This window comes from Oncorhynchus mykiss, chromosome 3 (assembly GCF_057628025.1).
Source record: "Oncorhynchus mykiss isolate SJ-2025 chromosome 3, ASM5762802v1, whole genome shotgun sequence".
In the NCBI taxonomy this organism is placed as follows: Eukaryota; Metazoa; Chordata; class Actinopteri; order Salmoniformes; family Salmonidae; genus Oncorhynchus; species Oncorhynchus mykiss.
In genome coordinates this window covers 56,956,093-56,978,151 of record NC_143024.1, presented here as the reverse complement: position 1 = coordinate 56,978,151, position 22,059 = coordinate 56,956,093, and the positions used below count along the sequence as shown (strand labels likewise).

Sequence of the window (22,059 nt, the reverse complement as noted above, 5' to 3'; positions counted from 1 at the left end):
CACAGGATAAACTGTATCTCTCATGCTGGCCCACACCAAACCAGTAAATTGCCTTTCACTATAGCTGCACTTCTCAACATGGCAGACTTACCCTTTTAATGCTCTTATGCCATAAGGTATGAAATAGACACCAAAGTCAACAAACAATTATTGAGGCTAAGTAAAACAAAAATATTTTTTAAATATTCTGCTAACTAGAGTGTAGTCAGTGGCTAGCTAGACAGAAAAAGGGGACAAATTCATGGCTTGGGCACAGATCGCGCTGGTGAAGTGTAGCTGACAGTGTGCTAGAGATGAGGTTCAGGAGCTTCCTGCAGGAATGTGTTGTCTTGCTGAGGTCTTCTCTGTTGCTAATTTCCAGTTAGAATATGGAGAGTAAATTGAGGCGAATATATTGCGAACTCACCTTGTCTGAGCGAGAATTACATGGTCAAAACAATCGGAACCATTATCAGGTTTTACCGCTAACGTTAGGTTGTATGTGTATTATGAGGAAACCACAGTGCCTGACTATTGCGCTTCCTGCAATGATGAGGGTGCGACGTGACTAAACCAGAGAGGAGAGGAGAGAGGGTTTACTCCATATACAAATTCTTATTTTTGGGCGGAGGTCAATGACAGCGGCAAATTTGGTTAAGAATAAATGTAATTGCTAATATTCTACATGATGCTTATTTGATCAAATATAAGGTTCGTAATGGTTAGGTTGTTTAAAATGCACTGATATAAATGGACGCACGTGGCATTTCGACAACTTTGAAAAAAACTACCTTGTATCGGAGTTGTGCCAGTCTTCACACGCCTATCTGCCCTCTCATTGGCTATAATGGTCCCACCTGATCGCGCCTGTCTTCCATATTTGAATACATATATTTCCATTGTTAGAGAAGTCACTCGACCATCTTGTCAATATAATAGATCATCTTTGCTTAAATTTGTCATACGAGTTTCCAAGTTTAGAGTAGCATTTGAACGCGACGTTATCATCTTCCTGCTGTATACCCGTATCACATTAGTTGAAACCAAGAATTGTTCTCATGGCAGTTTAGGATAATTCTAACGTGACAGGTTAGGATAATTAAGTTAAGGATAGGAAAAGGTGTAGGGTTAGCTAAAATTGTCCCTGGTGTGACTGGAACATATCTAACTGCAACCAGGCCTGCCCTGAGAACAGTCTTGGTTTCCACTAACGCAATGACGCGTAACCGGACATCTCAGCGTCAGGAACTACATAAGAGCTGTTACCAAAATTCTCATTTACATTTGCTCGCGTTTAGACCTCTGGAAAAGTTAATAGGTCTATTTGACAATTTACTAATGGGATTTTTTTTTTTTGTCCTCGTTTGACAAAATAATTAATAGGCCTATCAAGAAGAAGTAGGCTACCTCAGGTTGCAGTTACTTTGTTGTAGTCTACTCTGAAGAGAAGTGTATTATCTTATCGAAAAAAGCCACTGAAACACCAAAAGATGGACTCACCAGCAAGCCCCCTCACTCGTGCTGGGAGGACTTTCTGGACAGTTTGGGTGAGTTTCTGCGCTGAAATAATTTACTACAGGACACTATTTTTATAGCCTACCGTGATTGGTTCATTATTTCCTATTGTTACAATTACAATATATATATTTTAGACTACTTAATAATTTGTTGATGAACAATTAGTTTGAATTGAGAACTTCCCTAAGGAGGAGAAAAACATAATGATTGCATTAACTCTATTTCACTGTATCTGGATTGATGTAATGTTATGTTATATGTTATCATATATGGACAAGGAAGTAAATGACATTAACATAGAGTAATTCTCTCTCTCTCTCTCTCTCTCTCTCTCTCTCTCTCTTTCACACACACACACACACACACACACACACACACACACACACACACACATGCGCGCACGCACACACACACTCACACTCACACTCACACATACAAACAGAACTACTTTACGGAAGTTGTGGGGAGGTATCTAAGCCCAGAGTCCATTAACAATGACACAAGCTCAAGACAGGAAGCCACTGCTGCACAACAAACAGACGACCATGGAGATGGTGCGAAAAATGAGATAAAGGAAACTGAGGTCACTTTTGAAACAGGCTCTGAGGTTAAGAAACCAAGATCTGTTGTTGCCTGGGAACAGTGCAATGTCATCATTGGTCCAGGCCTCGGCAGAGACAATGTGCAATACACTGGACAATCCAACAGAGGGAGTGATAGCAAATCATCCCCGGAGGGGCATGATATAAAACAAGAGCAGGTGGACCGAACAGAAAATAAAGGCACAATCCAGCATGTTACTAAAGAAGAATTACATATGGGGAAAGGGGTCCAATCAGTGGTAGTCACTGGGATCCCTATATTATTTAGAGAGCCGACATCTGAAAGGTCAGAGGGCCAGGGAGCACAAGGACACACTGACAGTTACAACTGTGTTGAAGCAAATAGATTAAGAGGTGCAGTGGCAGAAAGAAAAGCGGAGGAAGAAGAAATCCCTGAAGAAGTTACTGAAGAATTCCCCTGTGGTGAAGAAGGAACCAAAACAGAAGAACATGAAAACAATAGAGATGGAGAAATACATTTTGATATAGAGTCCCCAAACCTTACATCAGCCTGTGCTGAACCTGCCACACTTTTGGATAAGAATGGAGACAAGGAAAATAAGGACAGATTAATGAAACACGATGTGCAAAGTACAGAGGATGAAACCATGGTAAAATTAAATGAAAAATATGGAGAGAAAGAAACGGAAGTACTCTTCATGGAGACAGGCAAAGAAGGGTGGAAAGTAGCAGAAATAGTAGAATTCTCAGCGGGAGGTGAGAATAGCGATGATCTGTGTGTAATCAAAGACAAACTGAGTCGAGATGGTAATGAAGTGAAGAATGGCATGGACATGGAAGAACTTGGGAGGAAGGAGGAGAGAGAGGAAGAGAATAGAGCAATAGAAGAGATGGGCAGAAGAGAACAGGAAGAGATATTGGACAGGGGCTTTGGACCATACAATGATTTCCAAGTCTCAGAAAACAATAACAAACATGAATATGGTGACAATCGTTTGAAGTTTGATGAAGGAACTATAGAGAGGTTTGATCAAGAAAATGACCCCAACCCACGACCACTTTGTGGAGGATTATCAGACGAAGACAGAACATTGGGAAGAGGCCAGGACATCTTTGTTTCAGAGGCAGAGTTGGAATTGCCAATGGCCTATGACAAAAGAGTCTTTGTGTCAAATGATGAGATAACTATTGTTAGAGACGAGCAGAGAATGGAGGGCAACACTGAAAGAATTGACAGCACAGTGTTAGAGGAAAGAAAAGAAGAGGTATCAGAGGATGGATCCAAAGTGTTTGAGGACGGGGGCAGTAACAAGATAGAAGACGTTGCAATCGGTATTGGGACGAAGACGGATACAGAGGCAGAGGATGTGAAAGATAAAGTGACTGGGCTGGACACTTTCTCTTATCAGGAGAGAAATGTTGTAGTGGAGAAAAATAAACTACAGGAAGACAAGATTTCAAAGGAAGACGAAGACCCCCTTAATGAAGTGGAGGGAAAACGTATTTCAGTGGTTGACAATAGAGTGGAAATCAGAGGCGTGGCAAAATACATTTCCCCTGGGCTATGTGAGGACCTTGTTGTGGCTCAGGAGCCAAAATGTGTAGCGTGTGAAGAAACTCGAGAGGAAATTCCTGAAATCAACAATGGCAAAGAGTTAGACGAGAATACGGCACCGAAGATCCTGGAAGTTGGCGGCGATGAAGTCAACACCACCCGTTTACAAGAAGCACACACCGAAAGTGATACCAAAGGGTTAGAAGGTGTAGAGAACACTGGAACTAGTTTTAAATCGGACAATTCACCAGTGAGTGAACTCATGGAAGGGAAAGAAGACCCGAAAACTGTTGAAGGATTATTTGAAAGTGAGGATATTGAGAAAGCCTCTGATACAGTGGTAGACGAGCACACAGTCGCGAAAGCAGCGAAATCACTGGGGGAAACGGAGAGAACAGATTCTGTATCACTGAATGAAACAGATACTCAAATACTAGAGGACCTAGCGAAAACAAAGGCTGAATCACACGAACCAATGAAGATTGAGTTAGGACTGTCAGAGGAAGCCGCAGAGACATATGTTTGTTTATCAGATGAGACACTGAGAACAGAGGCTGGATTATACAAAGAGACAGAGGAGATAAAGGCAGAGTTTAGAGAGGGATGGATGGAGTCAAAGGCAGGGGAGACAGTGGGGGCAGAATTTGAATCAGTGAAGGAGACACAGGCAGAAATACCAGAAGTGAGGAGTGGGGTTGTGCCATCAGAGGACAAAGATGAGACAGAGTCTGGATCAATGCAGGAATCAGCCGATACCAATTTTGGATTACTAAGGGAAACTGTGGCGGAAGGGTTACAAAAGGGGGCAGAGGTAGACACACCAGAGGTGAGGACAGTGACTGTGCTGTCAATGGAGACAAACACAGAGGAATTAGTGGAATCTGAGGCTCGGGACATGTTGGAAACAGAATCTGGATTAGTGAAAAAACAGGAGGCAGAAATACCAGATGTGAGAACTGAAACTGCATCATCAGAAAGAACTGTGACGACAGAGGCAGGATTATCAATGAACACGACATTGTACCCATCATCAATTCACACAGGGGCTGTGTTTCTCACAGAGACAAAGGCTGTGTCATCTAATGAGTCACTGGAAACAGACAATGGATTATCAGACAAATCATCTGAGGCTGGGACTAAATCACAGGGAATGGTAGAGGCTGGATTACCAGATTCGACAGAAATAGAGGCCGAATTATTTGAGGAAATGGTTTGTGGAGAAGTTGTACTATCACAGGACACAGAAGATGAATTATCAGAGGAAAAATATAATATAAAAGCTACATTAATGAAAGAATTAGTGGAGCCTGTGGCTGGGGAAACATTGGAGCCCGAAAAGGGAATCATGAATGAGACAGAAGCAGCAATACTTGATATGAAGATTGAGGAATCGCCATCAGAGGAAACAGAGTCTGGAATAGTTGACAGAGAAGCCATCATTTTTCTGGAAACGACAGCGATTGAGTCTGAATTATTGGAGGAATTATCTGAGACTGAGTCTGGATCACAGAAGGACAAACAGACAAAAAGACAGAGTATTGAGACAGAGCCATCGGTGGAGACAGACGTAGAGGAATTAGTGGAATCTGAGGCTGGGGATACGGTGGAGACAGAAATTGGATTAGTGAGGACCGAAGCCGAATTACCAGAGGAAGTTAGGCCAAAGATAGAGCTATTGGAAAAAATGAATAGAACAGGTGCTGATTCATCAGAGGACACAGATGTGACAGAGGTCAGATTTTCAGAGGAGATAGAGACTGATTTAGTAGAGACCAAGTATGGGTTACAGAAGAACATAGAAGAAGACATAGTACATGTGAGAACAGAGACTGTGCTGTCGGTGGAAATAGTAGAGATGGATACGGACTCATCAGACAAGTCTCTGGAGTCCAGATCACTTGAAATATCAGAGGCTGGATTATCTGAAGAATCAGTGGACAGTGAGGCTGGATTAAAGGATATTTACACAGAAATACCAGATGTGGAGAAAGAGTCTGGATTATCAGAGGAGACCGTAGATGCTGGATTATCAGAGGAAACAGATGTGTCAGACACAGAATTAGTGAAAAATACAACGGCTCTGATAATGCTAGAGGCTGAACTTTCAGAGGCGACAGAGGCTGTGTTAAAAGAGAAGGCAGGAGATAACACGGCAAACAAATCACTGGAAATTGAGGTAGGATTATTTTGGGGAAACGATGAGATTGAGGCTTTGGTAACAGAGGAAGTTGTGAAGACAGGGCCTGTTTTATCAAAGCAGACAGATTTTGGATCACAGGGTCAACTACCGGAGATCGACGATGGAATAATAGAGAAATCCCAGGTTGGGCAGTCTGGGGAAACTGTGGAAACAGATGCAGGATTACCAGAGGAAAACAGAGGGGAGGGTGCAAAAGCAGGATTCAGTTCCCCGTCCGGAACAAAAAATGTAGACCAAAGTCTTGAGCTTCAGGTAATGATAATACTTTCCCTATTAAAGGGATACTTCAGGATTTTTGGCAATGAGGCCAAAATCCACAACTTCCTCATTTTAAAAAATGGTATCCACAAGTTCATCTGACTCTGGGGAAGTAGATGAAGGGCCTCATTGCCAAAATCCTGAAGTATCCCTTTAAAAGAATGCAATCAAATACATCATGATTGTGTTATCTAATCGTAAGAGATAAAGCAAACGTTAGTCTATTTCATATATTTTATTGGATTTGTTTCGCTTATTTTTATGTTATCGAAATTAAGCTTGAACTTGTTAGTAAATCAGTTGTTTATCATACCATTGCAGTTTGACGCCTCCGCTTTGGACTTCACTGCTCAAAAGTCTCGCATTGCCCTCAAGAATCCACATGCCCGTCCAACCAGGGATCCCCGTACTCTTCTACAGATGCCATCTTTGACCCCCTCCCCTTCAAAACCCACCGTACACATTCCAGTCAGAGGCCCAACAGGGATACCAATGAGGGGCATGGGCGGCATCGGAATCAAACTACCTGGTAAGTTTAACAGAGAAAAGAGGAATTTAATGTATATGTGTTCTTTCATTCTGTTATCGTTGGTGACACAATGTGCTATGACAGATAATGGATGATGCCCAGATTTAAGTGTGAATGGATATCTTTCTTTGTTGTTTGTGTTGCTATGATGTTGTTCAGGACTCGGTGCAGGGCCCCCCATCTTAAGAAAGACCGGAAAGGGGGTGATAGGTGAAAATAACACCGAAAATATCCCTCAGGTACCAATCAGATACTTGCACTTTTTGAGCTCAACCTTTGAATAGGTCTAGTAGTATGTTTATTATTCTGACTCTTAATTTGATTTGGCAATGTCATCTATTCAACAGAAATCTGAGCTCGAGCCAGATGTAAGGGATGAATCTCCCAAGAAAGAAGAGACGCAAGAGGAGCGCAAAACTAAATGGACACCGCCTAGGCACCCAGGGTAGGGAATCAATTGAACTATTTTCTACAAGATTCTCTTAATTTCTTGTTTGAAATCACTTTTATATGGAGATATCTCCTACATGAATGTCGCTCTCTTTTTATTATAACACCTTTTGTTTAATATATTTATCCACCAGATTTGGAAATCCCCTGATGATGAATGAGCTGAAGAACAAGCTGAAGAAGACTCCAAAAGAGAGCGGAGATGATTGACAGGACCTTTTTTCTCATTGGCGAACCATGGTCCATGAACAATGGGTTTTAATTTATCATAAGTATCTCTCCATTTTATTTCAAACTTTTATTTGTCTATTTCTTTTGAATATCTTTGTATGAACATTTTCAAAAAAAATTAATATATTTTTGTTTTGGACAGTGTTTACTTGTTCCAGAGGGTTTTTAAAAACTGGTGTGATAAAAAAAAAGTTGACTGCTCAAGGCATTAAATTGGTTCAAGAAGGCTATTTGTGACATTTGTTTATTTCTTCATCAGTGGGTTTGTTCCAGCAAAAATACATCTCTTATGCATTATTTCCGTGCTAATTATTGCTGTTGCTACTGTAGTTACCTGCAGGGAAACCAGCTATAGCGTCTTGATATTTGGGCTAGACTATAATTGTCTATACTGATTGGTCTTATGAAGCTGTTATATAAACCTTAAGATTCATTATATTTAAAAAAAAACAGTTTATTTTTGGGGGGCTTGCCTGTTCGCTTGTTATTTTGGCATTAATATGTCACATATAAGTTTGGAAACAATGTAAAATAAAAATAAAAAATGTAATTTAGTTAATAAAACTGCATACAAACATGGTATTGTTTTTGCTTTCTTCAGTAAGGCAGCTCCAGCTCCCTCCTGTCATCAAATCGACAATCATTTTTAATTCATGTCATATGAAGAGAAATAATGAAGAGAAATTATATATAAAAACGTATCGGTGCTCATCGGCCGTTATACATAAAGATTACACAAGTTGGAAATCGCAAATTCAGCAATGAGTTGTTTGGAAGGAATCAGTGGCTAACTGCAAGCATTGCAAAGAAACCACCAACGTTAGCCTGCTATTCAATGGAGTGGCTGTTTTTTTTCTCTTCCAAGTTCCCGCCATTAATCCAGAGAATGCCAGACTTTGATGACAAAATTTGCCTACAAAGGCCCGTTGCGCCACCTGCACAAGGTGAGTCCAAAAATGTATTGAATGCTTCTGCATAAATGTCATATGCAAGGGAGAAATGTGTACTGTAGCTAAGAAAGTAATACTAAGTGTATGTTGTGTAGTAAACTGTTAGTAGCTCATGTACCTCACCCTAATAATTTGGTCTATTTTCACCAACGCGGTATTGTAAACATAACGTTAGTAGTTGTGGTGCTTGGTTTGCACGTGCAAATTCAGCACACACAACATTCTTGAATAGAATGTTGTTATTTCACGTGTCAAATTAAAGGCATAATTTAATGCGAGAAATAGTGTTATATGACGTATATTTTTTGGCACGCGAAGACCCAAACGGCATTCAATGTGCTTTACCCTAATAATGTAGTCTATTTTCACCTCTAAATTTCACCGACTGTTCTAACTTGGTGGTGCACAAATAGCCTATAACCTGTTTTAGAGAAATGTAATAATTGAATATTGTAAGAGCTTTCATTGTCTGTTTATATGCCCCCTTTATTTATCCTACGGTTCTGACTGGTACAGTGCGTACACTTTAAGAACGGCCCATGTTCTGAATTATGATGCTGTACATTTCAAAAGTGCTTAACAAACAGTTATATTGACCACGTCCGTCGTCGCTCGCTCAAAGTCTTAATCGAAATTACGGATTGCATTTTATCCGCTTGTCGGACGTATTTGTACATCTCAATTGTCAGTAGATACCACATTTGTTTAAGCAAGTCTGAATGAACTGTAAATTAGTCTGAATGAACTGTAGCAGTGGTAAGGTGTTGGGACTCTGCTGTTGGGACAGCTTTATGTAGGCCCTAACAGTTTGTGGGCACTGTTTGTCACCGTTATAATGCAATTCATATATTGTTTAGTGTTGTGTAGTGGCTTTGCTGGCATGCATCCCACATGTTTGTAAAAAATGTTTTTGCCCCACAAAGATGTACATGATAAAATCGCCATTGGTAACAACCAACTCATTAAGAAAATTATATTAGTTCAAATAAGACATTACATGTTTTGTTAACCAAATTCGACACTCTCATTGACCTTGATACAAAAACAACTCGCATGGTGAGCGAAAAGAAAATTACACCTGCTGGCAAAGACAGATTGTGGCACCAGTTATCCCTCTCACTTCGCCTCTTCCTCTCTGGTGCTATCCAGAATCGTCGGGACGTCCCAAGCAAAGGGTCCCGAAAGGCAGCAACTCGCACCTCTCTAGTTTCAGAGGGGCTGTTTTCATGAATTTTTATGAAATAGACTATTTTGACTTTGTGGCTGTAACTAGTAACTAGTGACAACCATTTTTTTTGTCTCTGCTAGCTAGCTAATAAATAATAAATTTAGCTACTATATTCGCTACTATCTTCGTATGTTAGCTACCTCATCAAAATGTCTGCAATGAACCGGAAAGAGAACGAAAACTTTGCTGAGGGAGAGTCTACGCTGAAGAAGGAAATAAACTACAAGGTAGGGTAAAACAGGATTAGCTAATTTAATTAGTTTAAAACCTACTGATTGCTCTAACGAATATGGTATTGTCAGACCATAATTTACGGACATCTGCTAATCTTCATCCATATTTATTTCCGAGCGTCTATGTCCAACAGCCCAACAGTAACCTATTCTTCTTGGCAGACAGAGTGCAGACTCTTGGTTCATGCAAAAGTAGGCCAAAGTGCATACAAGTTTCATATTATTATACAAGTTTAGTTTTCTCTTAGCCATAGATAGACTAACCTGTGAACTTTTCTTCCCTCAGAAGAACTGGTCAACATGAAGAAGGTCCAGGATATGTCGAAATCTATACAATCTGGGAGGGAAATACAAATGAAGCCTTACTAGCTATAAATATGTGTGATATCTGTTGTATGCTGGAGAAGAGTATGCAGGAACACCTAAGGAATAGAGGGCCTAACTCCAGTCGTATCACCAAAAAAGCTTCAAATCCCCACTACCAGTGTCTGTTCTCTGCTCGTGTACTTCACGAGATTGACTTTCACCTCAGCCAGCACAAGACAGTAACAGGAATGTATTGATGTGGAACGAAGAGGTTTTTGGTGGACTGTCATTGAGACCAGAAGAGAAAGACACTGATGTTATTGGCCACCATCTCTCAGCATGTGACAGCCCTACAGAGATCCTGTCTGTCCTGGCCAAACTTTGTGGACCCTGGGCTTTTAACATTTTTTTTAATTTTAATTTTTTACATATTACCAACAGTCCGGACACTATCTCTGGTTTAGGAGAGACGTCTTTGGCCGGCGAAGCTTGCTTTGGCAATATGCCGCTGAGGAGAAGTCTTTCATTCTGACGTCTGTGGCTGCCCATCTCCCTGGCTCTGACAGACCACCATAGTGGCAAGAGGTTCCAGCAGTAGTTGTTTACAGAATTATTGCACAACTATTATTGCACAACCTTCAATGTTATGTCATAATTACGTTAAATTCTGGCAAATTAGTTCGCAACGAGCCAGGCGGCCCAAACTGTTGCATATACCCTGACTCTGCGTGCAATGAACGCAAGAGAAGTGACACAATTTCCCAAGTTTAATATTGCCTGCTAACCTGAATTTCTTTTAACTAAATATGCAGGTTTAAAAAAAACACACTTCTGTGTATTGATTTTAAGAAAGGCATTGATGTTTATAGTTAGTTACATTCGTGCAACGATTGTGCTTTTTTCGCAAATGCGCTTTTGTTAAATCCTCCCCCGTTTGGCGAAGTTTTCGGTCTTTGTTAGGAAGAAATAGTCTTCACACAGTTCGCAACGAGCCAGGCGGCCCAAACTGCTGCATATACCCTGACTCTGTTGCACAGAACGCAAGAGAAGTGACACAATTTCCCTAGTTAAAAGAAATTCATGTTAGCAGGCAATATTAACTAAACATGCAGGTTTAAAAATATATACTTGTGTATTGATTTTAAAGAAAGGCGTTGATGTTTATGGTTAGGTACACATTGGTGCAACAACAGTGCTTTTTTTGCGAATGCGCTTGTTAAATCACCCGTTTGGCGATGATAAATGAACAGGCACCGCATCGATTATATGCAACGCAGGACAAGCTAGATAAACTTGTAATATCATCAACCATGTGTAGTTTACTAGTGATTATGTTAAGATTGATTGTTTTTTATAAGATACGTTTAATGCTAGCTAGCACCTTACCGTGACTCCTTGCTGTACGCACATAACAGGTAGTCAGTGTGCCACGCAGTCTCCTCGTGGAGTGCAATGTAATCGGCCATGATCGGTGTCCAAAAATGCCGATTACCGATTGTTATGAAAACTTGAAATCGGTCGACCTCTAGTACGGAGGCATGTGCAGTGTCTTCTCTTTGATACACTGGTGACATCACCACCGACCAATGACGAAGCGGCAATTGCCATCATTTCCTTGATTCCATGATTCTGGCTGCTCTGGCTGACCGCCACATCCCAACCCACCAACCAATTGACCTTCTGAATGTGGCATTCAAACTGCAAGAACCAAAGGTGCTGAAGGAGTCTACCAAGAAAAGCAAAAAGCACAAATCAAAGCCCATGGATTCTAAAACTGACGTTGCTGATTCCCATGTGTATAGCCCCTTTGACATTCCAGACAGGATCACTGGCAGAGCAGGCCTGCAAGAGCTTCAGCACTTGAGAGGTTGGATACTGTGCTTGATGACAGCATTGGATGTGCTGTGTGGTTTGCAGCGAAAGGAACCGGCTTCCTCACAGAAGGCAACAAACCGAGGGGGGTTCACTTCATCTGCCAAGGTACAGTATCACCGATGTGTTTGTCTTGTCCTTTTTATTTATTTTTTATTCTACCTTTATTTAACTAGGCAAGTCAGTTAAGAACAAATTCTTATGACGACCTAGGAACAGTGGGTTAACTGCCTTGTTCAGGGGCAGAACGACAGATTTTTACCTTGTCAGCTCGGGGATTCTTGCAACCTTCCGGTTACTAGTCCAACACTCTAACCACTAGGCTACCTGCCGCCCCTTTGTAGATCACATGGGTAAAGTAATAAGGAACATGCCATTTAGATGTGAATAAAGTCTTTTCCTTTTTTGAGGAAAATTATGCTAGCTTGGGCGTGGTGTAAATTCGATCAACAGTATGTAGGCCTAATCGAACCACTGCTCTGTCTGCAAGTGGTTTTGACAGGTTTTGGAGCCAATGAGCAGAAGGCAGGGTACTCCAGACACAGAGTCCGCTTCAAGACCTCTGGGCATGAGGGTCTGGTCCAAGAGCTGGTCATGGAGCTGGGCAGAATTTCTACAAGGAATCTCATTTCGAGATGACAGAATCATAGCGGACCATGGGAAGGAGGCTAGGCAAGTACTGAATAGGACACGTAAGCAATAACATTTGTTTTCGTTTTAGTGAATAATGCCCATTTATTACCACCAATTTAAATGTTGATTTGAGTCACACCAGTCTGTCGTCACAGTTTCTGTCCTTCTTCAGTGACAAGCAGATCTTCCATTATTAAAAAAATAGGAACACAGAGAGGCCATGAGTAACTTGATCAAAAAGAAAGGCACAGATTCACCTATAGGGTTAGGGTTAAAAAAAGGTTTTGTTTAACCCTTTACACTTGTGGAAATTGGCCTATATGGATGGGGCTGCATTTAAATGTTTCTTACAGAAGAAATATGAAAAACATATGCATAACCATCGTAGCAATTGAAAGGGAACAGTTTAGAGATAATGGGAAAATTATTAGACCAAAGGTGAGTACACAACCGTTCACCTGACAAGTCTGAATCCAAACACTACACTGTTGATTTTATGTGCATTTTTAATTTACTGTGCTTTTCGCGGCATTTGTTGATGACGAAATCGGAAATTACTCTGGCTACATTCAGTAACTTTAAGACTATTACTGGAAAATGTGGGATAGCTGCAACACAAGACAAAACATTTACAAGGGTTTGAGTGAGAGGACTAACTCGTGTCTCCAAGTGGCCACACACCTCTCCAAAGTGGGCACAGTTCCTAAGTCATTTCAATGCACTTGATTTACTCAAGGAAAGAGTTCAACTAAAAGGTACTTTTTTGTTGTTGCTCTATTAGCATTGCCATTGAGGAACTGAAGCAATCGCACATGCTATATTTATTTGTTGGTTTTGTATAGGCTTCCCTATTTGGACGAGGATGTGGTGTGTTTCCTGAATGCCCTGCCAGTGTCCGAGAAGGCAGATTTGTCGGGAGGAACTACTACTGAGGCTGGCTGCCAAGGAGCTGGGCCTTGGGACCTTTGCTCTACTCCCTAAGAGAGCCATGCAGTTTGGTTCCCGCATCGCAAAGAGGAAAAACAGCCATGGGAAGGCGTCAGACAAGTGCAAGAGACTCCTCACAACTTAGGTCAGCAGAACATTTAATTTATTTATTTTATTTATTTATTTTACCTTTATTTAACCAGGCAAGTCAGTTAAGAACAAATTCTTATTTTCAATGACGGCCTGGGAACAGTGGGTTAACTGCCTGTTCAGGGGCAGAACGACAGATTTGTACCTCGTCAGCTCGGGGGTTTGAACTCGCAACCTTCCGGTTACTAGTCCAACGCTCTAACCACTAGGCTACCCTAGTGGTTATCTTTGTTCACTGTATTGACATAAGCCAACTAAGTCATGCTTGTAATTCGGGTCACAGTGAGCCACAGTATCAACAGACATGTTTTAATTCATTTGAATACATTTACTCTTGATATGTTTTTGTAATAGTCAAAGTTGCTGTTTTCTTCACATTGTCAATCTCACACATGCACCTGAGTAAGCTATATTGTGTAAGACTTCACATCTGGAAGGTCTTCTCTGAAGTACCAGTCACATTAAACATAGGAAGGAAGGTTTCCCACACCTTGAAGATCTTCTCTGAAGTACCAGTCACGTTAAAGATAGGAAGCAAGGTTTCCCACATCAAAACGGCCAGAAATCTGATGAATATACACAGGCTTTCTGTAGAGGGAAAAGGAAATGTGTGCTTAGAGAATGCATTGTTTTTACAGCCATGAATGTTGACCATCAATCTTAAATAGTACCTTGAAATGAGCCTTGACAAAAAAGTTTCAAATCCATCAAGTTATGGATTGATTACCAGCACAAATTAAGGAAATTACAAACTGTTTACCTTCTTTCCATCAAGAAAAACATCCTCCAATAAAGGCTTTTCTTGGAAAACATGTAGAAACAAGGACACTGCAAAAAAGAAAGAAAAGGCCTAACTTAATAATGAGGGCGGCCACATTCCATACAGATGAATATGTACACACTGTAGAAAATTAGGAGGGTTATTTATCAAGTAGAATGCGGTTTGCTCTTATCAGCAAAAAGATTACTCGATCCCAGTTTGATCCCTTATAACATTAGCCAAAGTGTCACGCCCTGACCTGAGTATTCTTTGTTTTCTTTATATATTTTGGTTAGGTCAGGGTGTGACATGGATGATGTATGTGTTTGGTACTGTCTAGGGGTTTTGTAGGTTTATGGGGTTGTTTACCATCTAGGTGTTTATGTATGTCTATGGCTGCCTAGATTGGTTCTCAATTAGAGGCAGCTGTTTATCGTTCTCTCTGATTGGGAACCATATTTAGGCAGGCATCTTCTTTGGGTATTTCGTGGGTTATTGTCTATGTGATGTTGCATGTTTGCACTCAGTTTTGATAGCGTTCACGGTCGTCTTGTTATTTTGCTTGTTTAGTGTACTTCGTGGTTTTTCGTCTTTCATTAAAAATATGTTTTCACATCACCCTGTGCTTTGGTCTCCTCACTACGACGATCGTGACACAACATGTACTTTTAATAATGGCTTAATTCGGGCTGAAACAACCACATTTGGAAAAAGTCAAGCGGTGTGAATACTTTCTGAAGGCACTGTATTCGTACCTTAACCATGGGGTGTTTTAGCCACAATGGAGCACGTAATGAGTGTTAAAGGTAAACTTATTCTGCAATAGAATCTAAATATCGACAGACCCTAAAGTAGCTTTCCTATACTTCAGGAGTAGAGTTGCAAGGGTATAATATTGGAAATTCCAAGTAAACTACCAGAATATATCACAAGACATCTAGTGGCCCTTTTAGGTACTTCAGATTATCACAGGTGTCTGTAATTATCTCTGGCCCTCTGTCAGGTGTAACGTCAAATAATGAAATGATAAAATGACAAAGCTGTAAAACATTATCCTAAATATAAACGTATGTTTGTTCCTTGTATAATGACATACTGGGGCGTAGGTTTAACTACATGTACTTCAGCTAGAAAACTCCATGTTTAGCCATGCAAGGCATTCTTTAACCATCCGCCTCCCGCATAGCCTGCTGGGTAAAGTATTCTAAATGTTATTAACACATAACAACACATAAACCATCTACGTTGTGAATACCATTGGTGTTTAATATGATTATCCTTTTTTCTTCAACATTTTTCTATGTCAATATGTTATTGTTCATGTTTTGGCGTCAAACTGGTGGCAGTTGTGAAAAAAGTCAATAGTTGGACGAGTTGCAGAGGTAATTGAAAATAGTGCCATTGTTGCTTTTTTTCATTAATTAGGCTATTTCTCTTGAACCATATGGTTTATCTACTAGAAACTCATGGACAATATGGACACAGATATATAAAAAAGTAAAGTTATTCAAGTATATATTACCAAAATTACTATAGATTCCGGTGACTTTGGTAAATTATTGGTAGCTTTGCAACCCTATTCAGGAGGAATCCTGGCCCTGCTGGAGCTGATGCGTAGCGCAAGGCCAGCACTGCAGTGTATGGTTGCTACCTTGGTGGTGTCACATTTGAAAAGACGCTTGTGTTTGAGGCCCTGGGACCTCGTTTATCAAAGGTGCATGTGCACAAAAAATACTCTAAACCTTGATAAATGAGGCCCCTGATACGCTACAGTGCCATGCCGGTGCTGGTCAATCTCCTTGGCAGCCAGCAGGCCATGCTCCACTTCCGCTGTGCCTGGTCAGGAACAGTGACCAGGACCAGTCCCTCATAGCCCAGCAGGTTAGTACTGTTTAACCAATGTCTTGTGTGTGCGTGTGTGTGTTTGCATGTTTGACCATTCCTGTGTGCTTGTTTGTGTGTGTGACGGTCCATGTGTGCATCTAGGGTGGGTGAACTCCATTGGTGAGGCTCCTGGCAGCGAAACAGTTAATTCAGCCTCATTTACTTCCTTTAAAAAAAAACATAGCTGATATGGCTGACTTGCTTAAACAAATGTGGTTTCTATTGACAATTGAGATGTACAAACTATTGCATAAGGGGACGACGAGCGGCTAAGAGGCAATCTGTAATTTTGATGAAGACATTAATGAGCGAGTTAGGACGGATGTAGCTAATATAACTATTTGTTCAGCATTTTTTAAATGTACAGCGACAGAATTCAGAGCATTCAGAGTATGAATTCAGAGCATTCTGTGACAGAAAAATGATGTATTCACCTTATTTGTTGAATATGTAACAATTATTCACCTACACAGTGAGATATTTCTGTCCTGCTAGTGCTGACTTTTATGTTGTCCACTCTAGTTTCCTGGTGATAAAACCTACAGCTATCATTCCAGTGACAGGATGTGGGGTGGTTGTAACTCTGATAGAGAGGAGTAGAACAAAGGCCTCAATGGTTCTTAGACATCCTGGCCTGGGAAAATAGGCCAGGGTCGGGATTAAGATAACGCCAGGGGCAGATAAAGACAGGATGAGGCCAAAGTTGCTTATGGTGCCCCCCAATCTATATGGGAGGGGGTGGAACCAAGCATTCTGGATATTAGCTATATGAACTGTGCATTGTCTGTATGACTCAGCCTAACAGTCAGTCAAGACTGGTGGACTGACGGTCTCATTATTGCAATAATTAGTTGATATTTAATAAAGATGATTGTTTGACGAAATGACCAAGTCTCTCAGTACTTAATTTCCACAACAGTTCTTACACTATTCTCCCTGTACACCAAGTCAGAACCATAGGATAAATAAAAGGGGCATATGAGCAGAGAAGGAAAGCTCTTACAATATTCAATGATTACATTTCTCTAAAACAGCCTATAGGCTGCATGTGCACCACCAAGTCAGAACGGTAGTTGAAATTAAGAGGGAGGGAAAAGGGACCAAATTACTAGGGTGAGGCACATGGGCTACAATCAGCTTACTACACAACATACACTTAGTATTAGCTACTGTATACATATCTCCCTGGTATATTACATAATTCATGAAGCATCATACAATACAGTTTTGGACTCACCTTGCTGTGTTCACTTGAACAGGTCCTTCGTGAGCAAATTTTGTCATCAAAGTCTGGCATTCTATGGATTGATGGTGCATCCAAGATGACTGGGAACTCTGGGGGAAAAAACAAGGTCAAATTACGATGACGTTGGAGCTCTAGAAAGAGGCCTGAGTTCCCGACTTGCAATAGCAAGTTGGATGACCGTTCAATTCCGAGTTCCCAGCTGTCTTGAACTCACTGAAGTCAGATTTCAAGGTTCTGAGTTTCCAGTTGTTTTGATGGCAGAAGTCATGCTGAATTGACAGCATGGCCAACATTGAATGTTTATCCTTTTAAGTTTGGAAAAGAGACCCTTAAACCCAGACTTGGAACTACAAACCCACTCCACTGAATAGCAGGCTAGGGATTGCTTTGCAATGCTGCCAGTTAGCCACTAGTTCCTTCCAAACCACTCATTGTTGAATTTGCGATTTCCTACTTGTTGTGTAATGTTTATGTCCAATGGCCCATGAGTACCGATACGTTTGATCTATAATTTCTCTTTATATGACACGGATTAAAAAGCATTTGCCTGTAGATTGTAAACTTGATTCATGATGATGACTGCTAGCTAAGATTTTGAAAGTATGATGTTGACATGATCAGTCCAATCAAAGCTAGTGTAGAAATAACGTGATTTTACAATTTTATCTGTGGCCAATGACCTTGAGGCTTCTTGGATGGGCACTTCTAATGTAACTCTAATGCAGCACCCAAGGGGCTTGAATTTTCGAGCTCTACCCTTAGATTTAGCGGTGATGTAGTGTCCCCATGAGTGACAGAACACTGAGCCAATCCCGGCACAACTAGAAAACATTACCCAATCACGGCGCAACTAGAGAACATTACCAATGCTCTGTATTTTCCACTGGCTGCTCAACCACCACAGAAAGCACTGAACTGGGCTGAAACAGCTGCATTTTGGAGCTGCCTTACTCAAGAAAGCAAAAAAAGAGACCATGGCTTTATTAACTCAATGATTATTATTATTTTTTTAAATATTGTTTAGAAACTGATATGTGACACATATTAATGTCAAAATAACATGCAAAACACCTGCCCTGAATGATGGGTAATGGGATGTTTCTCAATATGCATACTACTGTGCTTCACACTCTCTCTAGGGATCGATGAAACGAAACACAGAGCGTCGTAAAACAATGCTACTTCCATGTGCCATTGACAGGCAATGCAGATTAATGATTGACTGTACTGTGGACATGCACCCTGAGATTTGTGCTGGAGCGAGGCCTGCCTCTGTCACCGCAAGTCAAGCCACCTCCTGCCCCCAGACGGCTTTCCTCTGCTAGACTCATCACCCCCAGCCAGAGCACAGGAAGGCATGTAGCCAGGAATGTCTACCTTGAAAAGAAGAGGAACACAATCCTAAACATTACTGACTGTTCCAAATGTTTCAATATCCTAAAGTTGATTAGGAAGAACTGGGGTATCAATTGAAATGGGATGGGTGTTCACTGTTTTGTTGTGTTTCCGAATGCTTACTTCTGACTCCCTGAATAGATGTGTTCCTGTTTTCTTTTTCCTGTAACATGGCAACAGCCTCTAGTCTTCCCTCAGGTCCCCTGTCTGTCACACACGTCTACAGAGAATCTGTACAGCAGCATCTGAAATAGTAACTGTCCAGACAAGACAACAGATGGTTCTTTCATTCCAGCCTTCTTTTTCACAATAAATGTCTGTTGTTCTCTTAATTAGAGAGACAAAATGAGGTTAACGAAGTGGAAATGGTAACTTACATTTCTACGTGAATTTAGTCAGGTTGTCCAAAAAGTGACATATTACACTTTTTAATGTACAGCTTGAATTATATGTAACACTTTACTTGAACCCTCTTACACAAGTTCTACATAACGCCATCCTAGTAATGACAGAACAGTCACGGCAGGTGATGTCATCTTATTGGCCTATTGACTAACTTTACACTATGCTAACCCATTGTTATTAGGGTCAGGTAATTGGCAAGGCATTACACTAGTGAACTAGCTTACCCTGGTCATATTTTCCTTGACAGTTTCATGAGGTGACAGCTGGCATCAACTTATGCCCTCATCCTGTCATCTTCTCACGGATGGTCACCACTGCTGGCCGATATGCAATAAAGGCATCACTCACATCCCGCAACTGCCAATTGTCAAATGTTGTGTGGTGGTGTTAGATATAGTCAGGCCAGAGATGGCCCTTATGTAGCCCTTGTGAAATAATTCAAGTCAAGATTTACCTACGATTCATGTTGGTAAAGTGTAACCAAATAGTATTGTGTTTCAAGCTGCCAGGCAGTTATAGCGCAATCTGAGCCACCTGGACGGGATGTGTAAAGAGAACAGAGTTCCACCACGGGTTCATCTACTACGGGTGTCCCAGACAACTAAGAGAACCCTCCTCAGTGTTATACGAGCCCTGGGCATCCTGTGTGTTGGTATGTACAGTTGAAGTCGGAAGTTTACACTTAGGTTGGAGTCATTAAAACTCGTTTTTCAACTACTCCACAAATTTCTTGTAAACAAACTATAGTTTTGGCAAGTCATTTAGGACATCTACTTGTGCATGACAAGTCATTTTTGCAACAATTATTTACAGACTCACAAATAATTCACTATCACAATTCCAGTGGGTCAGAAGTTTACATGCACTAAGTTGACTGTGCCTTTAAACAGCTTAGAGAATTCCAGAAAATTATGTCATGGCTTTAGAAGCTTCTGTTAGGCTAATTGACATCATTTGAGTCAATTGGAGGTGTACCTGTGGATGTATTTCAAGGCCTACCTTCAAACTCAGTGCCTCTTTGCTTGACATCATGGGAAAATCTAAAGAAATCAGCCAAGACCTCAGAAAATAAAATTGTAGACCTCCACAATCTGGTTCATCCTTGGGAGAAATTTCCAAACGCCTGAAGGTACCACAGTCATCTGTACAAACAATAGTACGCAAGTATAAACACCATGGGACCACGTAGCCATCATACTGCTCAGGAAGGAGACGCTTTCTGTCTCCTAGAGATGAACGTACTTTAGTGCGAAAAGTGCAAATCAATCCCAGAACAACAGCAAAGGACCTTGTGGATACAAAAGTATCTATATCCACAGTAAAACGAGTCCTATATCGACAGCAAGGAAGAAGCCACTGCTCCAAAACCGCCGTAAAAAGCAGGACTACAATTTGCAACTGCACATGGGGACAAAGATCGTACTTTTTGAAGAAATGTCCTCTGGTCTGATGAAACAAAAATAGAACTGTTTGGCCATAATGACCATCGATATGTTTGGAGGAAAAAGGGGAAGGCTTGCAAGCCAAAGAACCCCAGTCCAACCGTGAAGCACGGGGGTGGCAGCATGTTTTGGGGGTGCTTTGCTGCAGGAGGGACTGGTGCACTTCACAAAATAGTTGGCATCATGAGGTATGAAAATTATGTGCACATATTGAAGCAACATCTCAAAACATCAGTCAGGAAGTTAAAGCTTGGTCACAAATGGATCTTCCAAATGACAATGACCCCAAGCATACTTCCAAAGTTGTGGCAAAATGGCTTAAGGACAACAAAGTCAAGGTATTGGAGTGGCCATCACAAAACCCTGCTCCTCAATCCTATAGAGAATTTGTGGGCAAAACTGAAAAAGCATGTGCGAGCAAGAAGGCCTACAAACGTGACTCAGTTACACCAGCTCTGTCAGGAGGAATGGGCCAAAATTCACCCAACTTATTGTGGGAAGCTTGTGGAAGGCTACCCGAAACGTTTGACCCAAGTTAAACAATTTAAAGGCAATGCTACCAAATACTAATTGAGTGTATGTAAACTTCTGACCCACTGGGAATGTGATGAAGAAATACAAGCTGAAATAAATCATTTTCTCTACTATTATTCTGACATTTCACATTCTTAAAATAAAGTGTTGATACTAACTGACCCAAGACAAGGAATTTTTACTTGGATTAAATGTCAGGAATTGTGAAAAACTGAGTTTAAATGTATTTGGCTAAGGTGTATGTAAACTTCCGACTTCAAATGTACATCCTCAGCAAGGCTCAATCTTTTTTGGAGAAACAGTACATTCACTCAAAGGTTTGCAGAAGTCATGCATTGGTATCAATGGGAGATTTGAGCAACCGTTTGTCATGTTATTACTTGACTGTTTTGCCCATTACGGTTGTAACAGTGTTAGAGTAGTAACATGGCTTTCAGAGTTGACTTGGAAACAGGTCACAGTTTACAATCTAATAATATACCATGACTTCTGGTTTATACTTCACATCACAGGAGGTTGGTTCCAACTTCATTGGGGAGGACAGGCTTGTGGTAATGACTGGAGCAGAATCAGTGGAATGGCATCAAATACAGTGCCTTGCGAAAGTATTCGGCCCCCTTGAACTTTGCGACCTTTTGCCACATTTCAGGCTTCAAACATAAAGATATAAAACTGTATTTTTTTGTGAAGAATCAACAACAAGTAGGACACAATCATGAAGTGGAACGACATTTATTGGATATTTCAAACTTCTTTAACAAATCAAAAACTGAAAAATTGGGCGTGCAAAATTATCCAGCCCCTTTACTTT

The 22,059-nt window shown here is 40.9% G+C and overlaps 1 protein-coding gene, 1 long non-coding RNA gene and 1 pseudogene across 4 annotated transcripts; 2 read left to right on the top strand and 1 right to left on the bottom strand.

Moving 5' to 3' along the window:
- The first annotated feature begins 886 nt into the window (after positions 1–886).
- Positions 887–7,862, top strand: si:ch211-136m16.8 (uncharacterized). Its single transcript, XM_021596974.3, has 6 exons — positions 887–1,526; positions 1,940–6,067; positions 6,395–6,602; positions 6,762–6,841; positions 6,950–7,047; positions 7,187–7,862. Exons 1-6 carry the CDS (start codon positions 1,470–1,472, stop codon positions 7,260–7,262), a joined length of 4,647 nt encoding a protein of 1,548 aa, XP_021452649.3. The 5' UTR covers positions 887–1,469; the 3' UTR covers positions 7,263–7,862.
- Positions 7,863–9,554: 1,692 nt separating this feature from the next.
- Positions 9,555–10,895, top strand: LOC110520016 (asparagine synthetase domain-containing protein 1-like; annotated as a pseudogene). Its single transcript, XR_016494717.1, has 2 exons — positions 9,555–9,688; positions 9,981–10,895. The product of XR_016494717.1 is annotated as an asparagine synthetase domain-containing protein 1-like (transcript).
- A 2,980-nt stretch (positions 10,896–13,875) lies between these two features.
- On the bottom strand, positions 13,876–22,052 carry LOC149984618 (uncharacterized). 2 transcript variants are annotated; one of them, XR_016494719.1, is made up of 5 exons: positions 18,991–22,052; positions 18,714–18,849; positions 17,464–17,561; positions 14,343–14,410; positions 13,876–14,170 (listed from the first exon to the last, which is right to left on the bottom strand). It is a non-coding gene; the product is annotated as an uncharacterized LOC149984618 (long non-coding RNA). The 2 variants fall into 2 exon arrangements; XR_016494718.1 differs by lacking the exons at positions 18,714–18,849; positions 18,991–22,052 and having other exon boundaries at positions 17,464–18,705.
- Between the last annotated feature and the right edge of the window lie 7 nt (positions 22,053–22,059).